The sequence below is a fragment of the Cajanus cajan genome, chromosome 2, assembly GCF_000230855.2.
Source record: "Cajanus cajan strain Asha chromosome 2, NIPB_CcT2T_4, whole genome shotgun sequence".
Taxonomy (NCBI): Eukaryota; Viridiplantae; Streptophyta; class Magnoliopsida; order Fabales; family Fabaceae; genus Cajanus; species Cajanus cajan.
In genome coordinates this window covers 18,927,859-18,944,427 of record NC_138518.1, presented here as the reverse complement: position 1 = coordinate 18,944,427, position 16,569 = coordinate 18,927,859, and the positions used below count along the sequence as shown (strand labels likewise).

At 33.4% G+C, this 16,569-nt stretch overlaps 1 protein-coding gene and 1 pseudogene across 1 annotated transcript; both read right to left on the bottom strand.

Moving 5' to 3' along the window:
• Window positions 1-4,112: 4,112 nt before the first annotated feature.
• Window positions 4,113-6,503, bottom strand: LOC145954800 (uncharacterized; annotated as a pseudogene).
• Window positions 6,504-7,904: 1,401 nt separating this feature from the next.
• LOC145955264 (uncharacterized) lies at window positions 7,905-10,761 on the bottom strand. Its single transcript, XM_083069953.1, has 2 exons — window positions 8,648-10,761; window positions 7,905-8,548 (listed from the first exon to the last, which is right to left on the bottom strand). Exon 1 carries the CDS (start codon window positions 10,081-10,083, stop codon window positions 9,079-9,081), a length of 1,005 nt encoding a protein of 334 aa, XP_082926079.1. The 5' UTR covers window positions 10,084-10,761; the 3' UTR covers window positions 7,905-8,548; window positions 8,648-9,078.
• Window positions 10,762-16,569: the final 5,808 nt, after the last annotated feature.

Below are 16,569 nucleotides of genomic sequence, written 5' to 3'. Positions count from 1 at the left end.
ATATGAATGTGATGAAGGTAGATGTTAACACCATGTAAGGGAAGATTCTTATTCCTATTTATTCTTATTTTTTTAAAAAAAGGGAATGTTGTATGTTTAAAGAATGCAATGTATGCTCAAACAATGTCACATAAACAATGCACAAACAATTCACTCATCCACGAACAGTCACGAGCGAATCACGAGGTAGGGGTATCCTGCAGAAAAGTGCATATTCAAGGAGGTTCTAACTGTTCTCACCGGTCCAAGGCCCCCAAGGTGCCCCCATTATAGGGACCCAATTCCTCTCGTCGTAAGTCGATGGAAAGCTCCAACGCACTGTCGGACTCGAGTTCATGGTTTTCACCTTGAGTGATGTTTTCCGACAACGGTCTACGGGCACCTATAGACCCATTCGACAACCAGCCGTACTAGCATCCACTCCCTATGGCTTTCCACTCATGCCCCCGGGTATAGAGGGAACTGTTGTGTGCAAAGGTTCATGTGCAGTTTATATTTCAAACAATTGCGAAAATTTAAACACGCAACAGTTATTAAAGCCAGCTAGATAAAACATGTTATCATACAAGTGAGGGGTAATGAAGTAATTTTAAACTATTATTTTAGAAACAATCCATCACTAAATGGGACTGACTCTCGAGGCTTCCCCAGCCGAGTCGCCATCTGTCGCCACCAGCCGAAACGGACATTGGCATTCGCGACGATGGTTGGACTCTTTTAAGTTTTGAAAAATGATGGATTGTTAGAACGACTTATTCTCAAACTGAGACCTCATCGAACTAACAATATTTATTAAATGATTCTCACCAACCTATGTTAATCCCAAACGGGACCCTCCATAGATTAGCGGTTTTCGTAAAAAGAAGGGTTCTTGGAGTCGCCACCAATATTTTACTCAAAACATTGGAAAAAGATATAAGGCAATTGATTTTCGTAAATCAACTTTGGCCATTACAACCAGAGTCGGGTAAGGGAGTCGGTTACGTGCGAGGAAGGTGTTAGCACCCCACAACGCCCCTTTCGGGTTCCCTATGACGGATTATTTCATAAATAACAGTGTAAAGTTACTAAATTACCCCTATTTATTAGAAACGATTATAGATAAAATATTTACATGACGAAAGCTCTAAACATGCAATGCAATAATCAAAAAGCAATAAATAAGAGCAGTAAAAGAAAGGATTTAGAAAGAAACCTTCGAAGCGGGCTTTTATATATTCAAAACGAAGTTTAGGAGGCTTTTTGGCGCTCCTTCCCACTACACGTCCGCTCGCTCCTTTCCCCTAAAGATAATTTTTACTATGGAAATCAAAGAGATTTCCCTTCGACTTGTTCGAATCTCAAGCTAATGGCTCATGACTCAAGAACTTCGTCGGATCGGCTCCCGGAGAGATATCTAGGGCAGAGAATAGCTCAAAAACCCAAGAATACTCAGCAGGAGGGTTGAGGAATATGTAAAAAGTGTGGGAGGACGTGCAAATGACGTCCTATTTATAGGATTGAGGCGCAATACGGCCTGGGAGGTCAATACGGCCCGTACTGGGTTTTTGAACTACAGTACGGCCGTATTGAATTTGGTACGGCCCGTACTGAAGTTTTTTGAACTACAGTACGGCCGTATTGAATTTGGTACGGTCGTACTGAAGTTCAAAAACTTCAGTACGGCCGTATTGAGTTCACTACGGCCGTATTGCAGTTCAAATGGCTCAGTACGGCCGTACTGAACCTCTGGGAGGGTGTATTGAGCTCCAATCCTCGCACACCCTTATTCTAAGCTACTCTAAGACTTCTAGACCTACAAAGAATCATCCTAGGGTCTTCCAGGAGTCCTTCCGGCTGACTTTCCTTCGGTCTTTGAGAGTCTTTGAGCTTTATTTCCGACCCGGACAATTTTAGGGGTCTACACTAAAGAAAACACCCTATGAAATTTACAATGGAAGGAAGCCTAACATTTCATACTTTAGAGTGTTTGGGTGTAAGTGCTTTGTGCTGAACAATGGGAAAGAGCAACTTGGAAAATTTGATGCAAAGGCTGATGAGGCAATCTTTCTAGGATATTCTACAAATAACAAAGCCTATAGAATCTATAACAAGAGAACTCTAGTTGTTGAAGAATCAGTTCATGTTGTGTTTGATGAGACTAACAAAAAAGAGACAAGGCAAACTGAAATAGAAGACTTGACTGATTTTCTTGATCAACCTCTGTTGGAGAGTGTACCTAATGAACAGCCTAAAAAGAGTGAGCCAAATGAAAACACTAAGGATACAAGTGAACAATTGCCTAAGGAATGGAAAACTTCTAGGGACTTATCAATGGATAATATAATTGGAAATATTGGTAAGGGAGTGTCAACTAGAAGTGCCATTAAGAATATTTTCAATACTATGGCTTTTGTGTCACAAGTTGAACCTAATAGTATTGATGTGATGGAGTAGTTCCTTCCATGGGTGATGACAATGGTTGAAAGGAGACTCCTTGCCCTTGTTCTAGGCTCATCAAAGGTAGGACAAAGGGAGGTTTATGGTGGAAAAAGGAAGCTAGGCGAGAGATAGTGTTTAGGGTGGCGGAAGCATATGGTGAATGGTGTTTGGTTGCTCACGGTTGGCTCACTCCAAAGGTAAATGGAGGCCACTCTAGGGTTCTCACTCTCCAATGGTGGAGATAGGAGAAGGTTAGCCAAAGGTAACCTAGTGACTAAGGAGAGGATTTGAGGCACAAAAAGGCTCACTCAAATTCATATATTCCAAAGTATTTACAAGTGGTGGGGTGTTGGGTATTTATAGGAGGGGAGGCATCTAGGGTTTCATTTGGGACATCCATGGCCGAAATTCATAAGGCAAATGCACTCCAAATGAAATGCCAAATAACCCTAGATGAAACTTGGTGACCAAGGATGAAATCTATGGGTCTAGATTGGCTACAACTAGGTGCATGATAAGACCATGCAACCTTTGCCATCCACTTGGGCCTAAGCCTTTCTATCACCAAAAATAGATCCAAAGCTCACCAAAAATAGGCGTCACCCCTCTAATGCACACCCTAGCCCAGAATTAAAACCTAATCATCTAAAGAACCCCATAATACAAGGGTAAAATGGGAAATACAAGGAAAATAAATCCTATGACTAAAATACCCAAAATACAAGGGTAAAATTGGAATAAAGCAATAAATTCTATACTACTCAAATTGGTCATAGCCATGAACCATGTGATGGGTCTCACATGAAGTGAAGTACCAAGGATGGTCCTCCATCATACCCTCCTTCTTGAGAAGGATTTGACCTCAAATCTTTAAGCTCTTCCATTCCATTGATCCTTCAAAAGATGTGAAACCACAATTAGGGAAGTAAAAAAAATACTAAAACTTTAGCGATGCAATCCTTAAGTACACAATTTGTTGAATGAAAGTGCTAGGGAAAGGAGAGAGCTAAAGAGGCATCACCATTTTAAATTATTGGCCCCATGCAATTCATTCACCAAATCATCTATCTTAGGGATTGGGTGCCTTTTATGCAATGATGGCTTTCTAAATTGGTGCACATCCTCTATTGCCATCTTTCTTTGGCACCAAAAGAAAGAGGATGGCACAAGGGTTAAGGTTCTCTTGAACCTAGCCCTTTTTCTTCAAAGGAAAAATTCTTTTTTTCTTTTCTTTTCTTTTTGTTTTTTGTTTTTACTTTTCTCTTCATCATCTTTCTTAGCCTTTAGTTTAAGTTGGTCCTCATTAACTTGAGAGGGTGATAGAGGACACCACACAAACTTCTTACCTAAGTGTTGGAAACTTATTTTATTTGTGAGGCCATCATGTAGTAAAGGATCTATATTTACCTCAGGGTAATATCTTACCCATTATTGATGCGCATAAGCATGTATAAATCCTAGTATTTATAAAGAACCTGCAATCATAAATAATAAAAATACACTTAAAATTACAAAAAATAATTATATGATTATGTTTCTCAACTCAAATTCCTTACCTATCGATATCACCTAACACCCACCACTTGTAGTTCACTAAATGCTATTATTATAATCGTTTCTGTTACTTGCAGCATCGAGTATCTAAACATAAAAAAGAAATATATGTAAAGTAATATTTTTGTTAAATATGATCACAATTGACATATTTCAGTTGTAAGAGTTAATACCTCTTGATCTACAGCTTGTATAATATCATTAATCTCTTGAACTCCTGAAAATCGTGCTTGAAGAAAAGAAACAAGATTTCCAAGTACCTTCGCTAATTTTTGAATTCTAAGTTTTGCAGTAGAACTTTCAGCTGTAGTATTTGAACTTTTAGCAAGTGGAAGTTTGCCAAGACAACATACATGTCCTCTTTTTTCAAGCCCTTTCACTTTGGAATAGATGACATGTTTCCAATTTGTATAATCAGGAGCAGTTTGAGATCCTCCTAAGCTTTCTACCTCCACCATGTGCTTCTTTAATTCGTCCTACATCACAACCCATATTAATTAAAATAACCCAAACTATCGATCCTGTATGACACTAGATGTTTTTGTAACCTTTTATACGGAAGTAACAGAACATAAAAAAGATAATAAAGGAGCATTAGCTAGTTTGATAAGATCATTTAAAAAAAACAATGTTTTCTTTTCTCCATAGAAAAAATAATTGAAAATTTTCATTCATCATCTAGGCATCCAAACTTGTGACACTTGCATAGCTAGTCTGATGATTAGCTGGAATATAAAATGCTTATCAATCTTGACTTTTGAGATGAATGTAGTTTGGTCTACAGGTGAAAAGTTGTAGAAAACTAATATTGCTATTCATTTATATAAATTTCCAACTCTGGCTATTGCATATCTAAATGCAAAGGTTTAATATTGATAGTGGGTAAGATATAAATAAAAAAAACAGAAATATAAGTTAAAATACATTAACGAATGTGTGACAATGTGATTAAATTCAAATCTCTACATTCTCAAGGAGAAATGTCAAAGCATGACTTAGTAAAATTAAAGAAAAGGTTCAGATATGCAATGAATAAAACTATAAATTAAATATATATATATATATATATATATATATATATATATATATATATAAGCATGTGGGAAGTTAAGCATGTCAGCACAATACTACTTTTCAATACAAAATCTCCATGATGATTGAATGAATGTGTTGTGTACTAACAAGGATATCTATTAGGACAAAAGAGCACCCACTCTTTAGTTTATAGCATAAACTACTACCCATTCTCTAAAGAAAAATAACCATTTGAAAACATTACAACCCCCATCATTCGGCCAGTTTCATGGATTATGAACAATGAAAAGGCTAACATGGTCCTATCCAAAGAAAGACGGAAAACTTTACACTTCTCTTCAATATCCACACAACAAAGCAAACACAATAACCAAAAGGGCAAAACTTACAAAAAGTTTCTTAGATACTTTTGGTGTTATTATCCACTCAGAATTATAGTTTCATTCAAGTAATCTATGTTAAGTTGTTAACATTTAATGCAAACCTTTAAGACACAAATTAAAGAGACAAAATCTTAATTTTGATTGGAAAACAACATCAAAAGTATTTATATTGCTGACAGAACAAGAGAATCCCCCAAAATTTACTAACTGTAACCCACTTTTTACTGATTAACATCCATTATCTTAAGTTTATATAGAAACAGATTTCAATCTTTCTCTGGACTAGCACATAAGGATAAATCTAAATATGAATTCTTACAATCACATGGACTGCCTTTTCATTCACAATGCTCCCATCTTTTCGAGTCCGAGTATGAATATAAATTTCAGCTCGTGAGGGTTGCACTCCATTTTCCTTTTTTTTTCTAATGTAAGTAATGAAATATCAATAATCATATAAGTATAAGTAACATAATAAAAAAATATTATTGAAAGAAACAAAATTACCTCATGAATTAACCTTGGGATATTTTTGGTACCCATGCAATGTAGATCCTTATATTTTGAGCGACTTCTTTTATTCATGTTACTTATGTCCTATAACCATGTTAAAGAAAAAACAAATATAAAAATATTGCTAAATAAATTCTATATTAGACAATATGTTAATAATATTATATATATACTCACTTGTCCTTTCTTAGAACTCTAATGATGTACTAAATCATGATACTGAGAAGGATCAACCCTTTTGTTTGGGATGTTGGCAGCCATTTCTTCCTCAGTCTTACTTGCATCATATGCCTTTGATTTCAAATCATGTTTGAATTGCCTCCACTTATTACTCATGTTATCCTTTAGTATTCTCTTGGTTTTCTCAGACAATTCAGGAACAAATTGGAACTTACTCTATCATAAAAGTCAATAATAAAAACCAATTCACTAGTCAACCATTACAAAAGATGAAATTAATTAGAACTTATGAAATTCTATATAATACCTGTATTAGTTCAAGCATGTCAGTTATATTAGATTCATGCATGTCTTTCCAACTAAGATAATTGATAGGAGCACATTGGTGCCTCCTTACCAAGCTACCAATTGCACTTAAAAGAGTTTTTCCTTCTGAACTCATAGGATTTCCCAAAGCATCTACCTCAACAACTATGAATTCATCATCTGACATATCCCACACATCCAACATATGTGTATAACCTCTAGTCTTCTTTCCACCTAAATCACACAAGTATCAATATATATATATATATATATATATATAAAACTAAATATAGATATGAGATCTACAATACAATTAAAAGAAAATAAAGAGAAATTAGTTAGCTATAAATTAACTTTAGTTTCTCTATCTTTATATGATTTAGACGTGGCAATTTGTTGCTAGTTACCTCTATTAAAAGTTGTCCTTGTATTCTTAAGAGAAGTTTCAGATTCAACATGACTAAAGTCTTCGGTTTGTTGCTCTAAGTGTGATTGGCTAGGCTGGTGATTATCATTTGACACCATATGATCTCTTATAAACCCTATTATAATGAATTAGAAAAAAACTTTATAATATATAATAAATTAAAATTGAGAATATAAAATATAAGGGATAAACTTGCCTCAAGGATATAACTGTGCTCTTTTGCACTAAATATTAGGGATACAAAGACAAAATAAAGAAAAATTAAAGATAAAATAAGTATAATAAAACTTAATTACCTCCTCTTATAGTTTCTTTAATACCAAGAATGGTTTGAGATTCAACATGACTCATCTCTTGAGTCTGGAGATGAAGATTTGATGTCATAGGATCATTTGTAGCATCTATTACAATTAAAAACTATTAAATTTTAATATAAAATATAAGAAATTAAGTTAATAAGAATTGTATACCTCTTCCAAATTGTATATTATTTTCTGGAATAGAAGGATTGTGTTCTTGATATTGCATAGCAATTCCAGTAGAGTTATCAATTGGTAGCTTTTTAACTTGAGATTCATTTTTATGAATAGTATGCAATTTTTTGCGTCTCCCCATGATATCTACATATAATCCAAAGCCATGTTAGTATATATATATATATATATATATATATATATATATATATATAAATTTAAAAACACATTAATAATAATAATAATAATAATAATAATAATAATAATAATAATAACAACAACAACAAATACACATATAAAGTAAAACTTAAACAAAAAAAAAAATTACATACCTTATATATTAGAAGAAAAAAATAGAAGAAATCTTCACCCCAACCCTTTATTTCCTCTTCAACATTGGCATTTTGGAGAGCATCTTCCATGTTTATTATGAATTCCATGATACCATCATCATTATCATTAACTTCTGCCCTAATTAAATTATTATGATTTATCTCTTGTAAGTCGTGTTCTTTTCTTTGTTCTATTTCATTAGACCACTCATCACCTAAGTCATATATATCTCTAGCTTTGGCATGCACAATAACAAGCCAATCACTTTGTCTTTCATTTTCCACATAAAATACTTTTTTGGCTTGTGAAGCAAAAATAAATGGATCATCACATATATCATCCCCTGTATGTTGTAGACATTTGAAATTAACTAATGTCATGCCAAAATTATCAGTTTTACACCCTCTATTTATGTCAACCCAATCACATTTGAAAAGAATTACCTTATATATACCCAAATAATCCAATTGAATTATATCAGTTAAACCACCATAGTAATTTATTTCCCCTTCCTTAGGGTGTTTATCTCTTGAACTAGCATAACTTCTTGTCTTAACAGTGACAACAATGCCACTATTTTGGGACTTTAAGCATCTTTCACGCTTTTTTGTGTGGAACCTAACTCCATTGACAATATAACCACTATATCTTCTAGCCATTTGAAGTGGACCTCGTGAAAACAACTTGATATCCTCTGTCACTAGTGTACTAGATTGCTCTTCCAAACGAGCAACCTATAAGTCACAAAACTATTTTAAAAGATTGCAAACTTTTATTTGATTATAAAATTTAACAATGGAATTTAATTGTCCCTAACACTTACTCGTTCACGAAACCAATTAGGAAATGAACGACTATGAATTTTGTCAATTTCATATGATGACAATCGACGATTTTGTCTCCTAATAAGGTCAAGGTGTTCTCTATGAAAAAAAAAAGTACAAAAATATTAAATATTAATATAGTAAGGCACCAAAGAAAATTTAAATAATCAAATATGAATGGAAAAGAAAATTTCTTACTTTTTAAAAGGATCAATACTTTCGCTATTAAAAAGAACATATCTATGTGCCTGTAGCAATGTTGTCTCATCAAGTGACACCCTAGAAACTCGTTTTCTTTTCTTTACATTGAATTCAACTTTACTTTTTATCCCAAGTGGTCTACCTTTATGAACAAGACTTGTATTCTCCATAAAAAATGAATCAATGCCATCATCATTTCTCCTAGGCCGATTAAAAGTAGTTTCTATTCTAGAGAGATACCGTGAACAAAATAATAGGCATTCATGAGCTAAATATCCCTTTGCAATTGATCCCTCTGGATGTGCTCGATTATGAACAAAAGACTTTAGAGTAAGGAGAAACCTAAAAGTATAAGTTAAATTTATAGAATAAGAAATAACATTTTATTGTATAATTTTAAATTACAATCAAATGAGTGAAAAATAAATTTAATACCTCTCAATTGGATACATCCATCGGTAATGTACCGGGCCTCCAACTTTTGCTTCATATGCCAAATGGATAACAAGATGTACCATTACAGTGAAAAAAGATGGAGGAAATATCTTTTCTAATTGGCACAATGTCTTAGCTATTTGATGCTCTAAACACTCCAACTTACGCACACTAAGCACCTTCCCACATATTTCTTTGAAAAAATGACAAAAATCGGATATAACTAAACCCACTTTGTCAGGTAAATGACCTTTTATAACTATAGGGAGAAACTCTTGCATTAAAAGATGACAATCAAGACTTTTGAGACCATTTATTTTGTGTTGCTTCACTTGCACACATCTTGAAATATTGGATGTATATTCATCTGAAGCTTTTATTTCTTTAAGCACTTCCAAAAATGTTTCCTTCTCTTTTGAAGTTATTTGGTAACAAGCTCTAGGTAAATAACATTTACCCCTAGTTTGATGCAATTTTGGATGTAGTTGACTTCTTATGTTCATGTCGACAAGGTCATAACGTGCCTTATCATTATCTTTTGATTTCCCTTCTAAGTTTAATAACGTTCCAACAATATTATCACAAACATTTTTTTCAATGTGCATTACATCAAGATTGTGACGAAGAACATTATATTTCCAATAAGGCAATTTGAAAATGATGTTTTTCTTCTTCCATGGTGACCCATCCCCAATTTCATTCTCTGAAGAGTTTTCAAGTTCTTCTAATTGTCTTAAAACAATAGTTCCATCAAGTGGCCTAGGTGGAGCTCTAAACTCTTGACTTCCATCAAAATTTCCTTTATTGTACCTCCACTTATGATCTGGCTCTAACCGATGACGATGACACATATAGCAAAATTTTTTACTATGACGTAACCACTTAGAGGCAGTTTCAAAGCCACAACATGGACAAGCATATTTACCTTTAGTACTCCAACCAGACAAATTTGCATACGCAGGGAAATCATTAATAGTCCATAAGACGGCAACATGCATTTGGAATGACTCCTTTTTGCATGCATCAAAAGTTTTTACCCCAATTTCCCATAGCTATTTCAATTCCTCAATAAGAGGTTGCATATAAACATCAATATTATTACCTGGACCTTTTGGACCAGGAATAAGTAATGTGAGAAAAAAAGAAGGTTGTTTCAAACACATCCATGGAGGCAAATTATAAGGAATCAATATGACAGGCCAAGTGCTATGAGGAATTGCCATATTTTTGAAGGATTAAAGCCATCTAAAGCCAAACCTAATCGAACATTTTGAGGGTCAGAAGAAAACTTAGGATATCTATTATCAGAATCCTTCCATGCCAAAGAGTTAGCAGGATGTCTCATAAGTCCATCCTTAGTTCGACCATACTCATGCCATGTCATAAAAGAAGCTATTTTGGATGACATAAAAGTCTTTGCAATCTAGGTTTGAGAGGAAACCAACAAAGAATCTTTGCAGGTATTTTTTTTCTGGCTTCATCATCATTAGAGTTATTTTTCCATCTTGAAAAATTACACTTTGGGCATTTTTCATCATTGGCTAAATCATTCTTGTACAATATACAATCATTAGGACATGCATGAATTTTTTCATAGCCTAAACCCAATCCTGAAATTATCTTCTTTGTATCATAAAATGACTTAGGCAAAGTATTTTCTTCTAGTAGAGCATCATTTAACAACTCTAACAACATTGAAAAACTTTTATCGCTCCACCCATTCAGACATTTCAAATGATAGAGATGTACAAGGAAAGAGAGCTTTATGAATTTCTTACAACTAGGATAAAGGTCTTGCTCAACTTCTTTCAACAACTTATAAAACTTATATGAAGAAACTTCAAATTTTTGAACATTATTTTCATTTACTAATGGTTCAAAATTCTCATCCTCCGTGTCTGTATCTATATTTTGGCCCTCATTAGTTGCATGCATTGCAAAAGCATCATGAATTAATGTATCAATGTCATGATCAAACCTCCCCATCTTGATATGTACTCTCAGAAATAGAAGGGCCAATATTTTCACCATGAAAAATACAATTAGTATATCCTTTTAGAAAACCATGATTGACTATATGCTCATAAACATCCATTCGAGAGCGCCAATCACGATGAACACATTTTGTGCAAGGACATAAAATTTTTCCATCCTTAGATGATATTTCAAATGCAAAATCAAGAAAATTTAGAACCCCCCTAATATACTTCTCATTAACTTGAGATTGATCAGAAATCCTGTTAGTCAATAGGCCTCGTATAACTTAAGAGGGGGGGTGAATTAAGTTATCTTAATTTTTCTTTTTTTTGTCAATTTTTAAAGATGCCTTCTAAAAACTTATTTATTTAAGCAAAATGTATGTAATGATATAAAAATTACTCAACCACAATTAAATAACAAGTAAGTAAAGGTGTAGGGAAGAAGAATTGCAAACTTGATTTTATACTAGTTCGGCCAAACTTGCCTACATCCAGTCTTCAAGTCTCTAACTTGAGATTTCCACTATTCTTGTAGTACTTACAAGACTTGAATCCTCCAACACCTTAGAATACCCTTTCCTAGTGTTGAGATTCAAAAACAACAAGGAGAACAACCATTTCTCCTTCATAGATCCAATGATCAATATGGAATTACAGTAGAACTCTTCTTTTAAGAGTAGATACACTTTTAAAGATCTTAATGAACTCTTAGAATATTGCAAATGAAATTGGCCAATAATTTTTTGTAAATGACTTTTTCACAATAGATTTGTAACCTTCTTCTGAAAAATTAAAGGTATTTATAGACAATTATTTCTTAGGTTGTGTCTTTTCATGAAGAGTTGTAACTCTCTATAATTTTTCAGAAAAGATTCTCTGGTAATCGATTACAAGACTTGGTAATCGGTTACAACGACTTTTAAGTTCAAAATGTTTGAAACATTGTATCATCTAAATTCAAATTTTGAAGATTCATCTTCTAGTAATCGATTATAATGATTGGTAATCGATTACTAGAACACATTTTGTATTCAAAATTAAAACTTTGAAGTTTCCTTGCTCTGGTAATCGATTACATAATCTGGTAATCGATTACCAGACAAATATTCTTATATTTATTACACAAACTTTTGATTATAGGAAACTTCTAATTTTCAGTCAAAAATATTTTTGTAAAATCTTTTTGAACACTCTTTTTGCTTTCTTTTCAAATAATTTATTCTTAAATTTAAAAAGATTAAGTTTAGGTTTTCTTGAAATTCTAATTTTAATGGCCAAGTAAAATTTGCAATATTTTTAAAAGTTCATTTTACATATTAAGTAGTCAAGACTTATCTAGATATTACTTGAAATTTTACTCCTTGATCAACTTGTTTTATATTGACCTTTTGTTTTTTTTACAATTGCTTTGGCATAGTCAAAATCTTGTGCATATATGTTCTTCCACAAATACAACTCTTATCCATCAAATATAATAAACTGAAAAATAGTATGAAAAAAATTATTGTTACAAAAATGAAAGGAAAGTCACAAACAATGAAAACCGAATCTAAACATTGAGGAGAAAATAATTGTAGCCAAATAAAAATCAATTCTATATATATTACAAGAGTAAGATCACCTATACCATGGAAAGTAATTGCTGTCAACCACCACTACTGATATGATAAAACTAGAAAAGAATTTCAGCACAAATCATAAAATTTCACTTTTTCTATTGCTGGAATGACTTGTTTAATTGTTTTACTCATACAAAAAGAAAATAATAAAATAAACTATGCTCACACCAAGTAAACCAAAACATTATAATAATAGTAAAAAAGTTTAACCACTTACTACTTACATAATCTTCAAGCATTTAGTTCAACATTAATGAACTGAAAAATAGTATGAAAAAAATTATTGTTATAAAAATGAAAGGCAAATCACAAACAATGAAAACCGAATCTAAACATAGTGGAGAAAATAATTGTAGCCAAATAAAAATCAATTCTATATATATTACAAGAGTAAGATTACCTATACCATGGAAAGTAATTGCTGTCAACCACCACTACTGATATGATAAAACTAGAAAATAATTTCAACACAAATCATAAAATTTCACTTTTTCTATTGCTGGAATGACTTGTTTAATTGTTTTACTCGTACAAAAAGAAAATAATAAAATAAACTATGCTCACACCAAGTAAACCAAAACATTATAATAATAGTAAAAAAGTTTAACCACTTACTACTTACATAATCTTCAAGCATTTAGTTCAACATTAATGAAAGATTATCAAACTCGTGAGTGAACTCATAAAATTGGACGAGTGTACAAGTTGGAAGCCATCAACTGGTTCAACTTGCATGCAAACTCATTTTTTGGGGGGGCTTGGGTAAAATCGAGCAAGCTAGTGCAAAAACACTCAAACTAATGATTTCAAGGGCGTGTTGGTGTGTTCAGTTATGGTGAGAAATCTCGCCCAAATGATGCTTGTTTTCAGCCATTATAAGGCTTGTTTAGACAGGAAATATTACGGCACCTTATTTCTCTTTTCTCTCATAATTTCCATCTGATTCACTATTTTCACTGTGTCCCTTACGTTCTCACAGTTCCCTGATTACTCTCTATTTGGTCTCTCTCTAGGAGCTACAAAATACAAACTGCTTAAAAGCCTGATTCCAGTCCCTCTCTCTATACTTTATAATGTGTTATTTGTCTTGACTTGAAGTCTATTTTTGTGCCTGATAAATGTTAACATATTGGAGCATTAACTCCAACATTTAAAATTTTGGGAATGGGAAGTATATTTCAGAGTTATCCGGCAAATTTTGGGTATTAATAGCATGTTTCAGTATGTTTCAAAGCCATCTTGCAAAGTTTGCAGTATAATTTTGGGTTATGGGAGTATACTTTGGTATCTTTTAGGTATTTAATATTAATTTTATATTAAGTAAACCCTTGCAAGTTTACAAGCTTACAAGTTGAGCCGACACGAGTTTATCTAAACTCTCAAGTTTGACAACTTTACATTAAAGAATTTTTATTCTAGATTCAAAGTTAATTGAGTTGAAACTTGAAGCAACTCTAATGTTCTCTGAATTTTACTATTAACTAACTTAGTTCTAGTATAAATTAAAATACACAAATCACTTCCCTTCCAAATCAATTTTGCTTAACATTAATCATTATAACCACAATACAAACCTGTGACAAGAAAAAGGTGATTTTTGCGGAGGAGCAACTGGTTGAAAAGCTTGGCGTGTTCGCTATAACGACCCGCCCTAGGCCGTCACATCAGCAAGCAACCGAACAACTCAAAATAAATAATAAAATGAAAAGATAAGAGAGAAAATGCCATCTACCCTAGCGTGAAAATAATTTAAAACGTATAAATTGTTTTCATCATATAAAATGTGATTTTATAAAAGAGTTATCAATAGTAAGGTTATACAGTCATCTAAACAGATAATATATATACAACATCATGAAAATATCAAAATAAGACACCCTAGGTGCTGGTCAAGCTCTAAGTCTAACCACTTCTCAAAGCGGCTACCAAAAGACTTCTTGCCATCCCAAAGCTTCACACCTGATCTGCTCCCCCCACATAGTGAGATCATCACAGTCCACATCATGGAAATATAAGGGTTAGCACGTATAAAACCAACCATAAGACATATAAATGAAATATCATCAAAACAAATATTCATCATCAACATTTATCCATACCAAGGGAATGACAACATTATTACATGTCTATCTCCATGCCAAATATAAACAAATCCAAAATCCAATGTATACACATCCATACCAATGTATACATATTCTATAATAATAAAGAATCCATAACCAATGTATAAAATCCATACCAAATGCATACATATTTCATATCCAAACCAAAGTCACATCACTATATAATCCCATGAAGTAGCCAACACATCCAAACCAAATGTTGGCCTCAACACATCCAACCCAAGTGTTGAGTCTGTGAACATGTCACCTGTCCATGTCACATACCTAACCTCTCATGGAAAATACACAGTTGGATTACGTCGTCACGTAATCCTGGTGATCTCGACCACTTCATCCATCGGTATGACTCGATCTTGCCCCATACTGGTAGCAAATAGAAGGCTTAGAGGAGTACTTCAGAATCCACCAAACATCGGAAGTGGTTTATTATATAATCTTTGGAAAATTTCCATATTGGAATCCTCACCATGGGACTCCCAAATTCCATATTTTTCCAAAGACTATATCCTGATCCCCCCAAGAGATCTCCCAATCCACACCATAACCTTACTCCTCTAAGTCCTATTAGCTTTCCAAACCAAACACACATAAACATACTCCATAATTACATAAAATTTTTCCTATAACCATGCCACATTCCATACCAAATATATAACGTCAAAAGAGGTATGATTCAACATTTAAAAGTTTCATAAAAACTCAATTATAAAAGGTTTTCCTCAAAGAGACCACGCGCCCAGGGAAATGGTATTTGCACTCACCGTAGCCAAAACTGGGAGCCTATCAGGCTTTGCCCACTCAGCGCGTCACCACATGCGCTCAACCCATGGCTACATGCGCTCAGCGCATAGCCTCGTGCGCTCAGCGCGCTTGAGACAAAGAGCCACTGGAAGCAGCCCGCTCAGCGCGTATATATAGCCATTTTCCAAAATTTCCAAACATCACCCTTAGCACCTATTCACCTCAATTATCCTACTCCTTAAAGTATTTCAACTCCCTAAACTCTTAAACAACTTCAAATTCACTCAGAAAGACCAGATTTATCTTATGTTCCTATCCTTCAATCTCTTACCATTCCTATTCCTTTCTATGCAATATACTCACAACTCACCACCATATGAAATGCAACATGAATCAACATACAAACAAACATCACCTTTAGATACATATGCTTGAAATAATGAGTTGCATGCCATAATACTTCACTTAACTAAGATGAGAAGGAAGGTGATCAGTCTTTTTCCCTCTTAGTACCAGTTCAATATAATGGTGTACAATGCATCATTCACCACACTCATGCATACACATGCCTATATAAACATCTCAAAACAACGATATCTCATTTCATACTGTAAAATCACTTCTATGTCCAAACAACAAATCAAAACCACATAAACATACAACATGCACAGAGGTATGTACATTTCAAATCCACACCTCCATAATCCAATCCAAATCCATATAAACAACATATACATACATACATATTTACATATATATATATATATATATATATATATATATATATATATAAAGTATATCTACTAAATAGCTCGATATTTCCATGGCGTTACATTCGCGAAACTAAAGAACGAAGGGATCGAGAAACTTGAACTGTCACACCACGACGTGTCTAGCCAAATACAGTTCCCTCGCTCTAGTTCCACTCGAATGCGAAGGTAACTGTTGATGCCACTGCTCCCTGTGGAAAGAGAATAGAATGTTCTGAAACTAATTTTGAATATTTCTTAATTGTTATACTT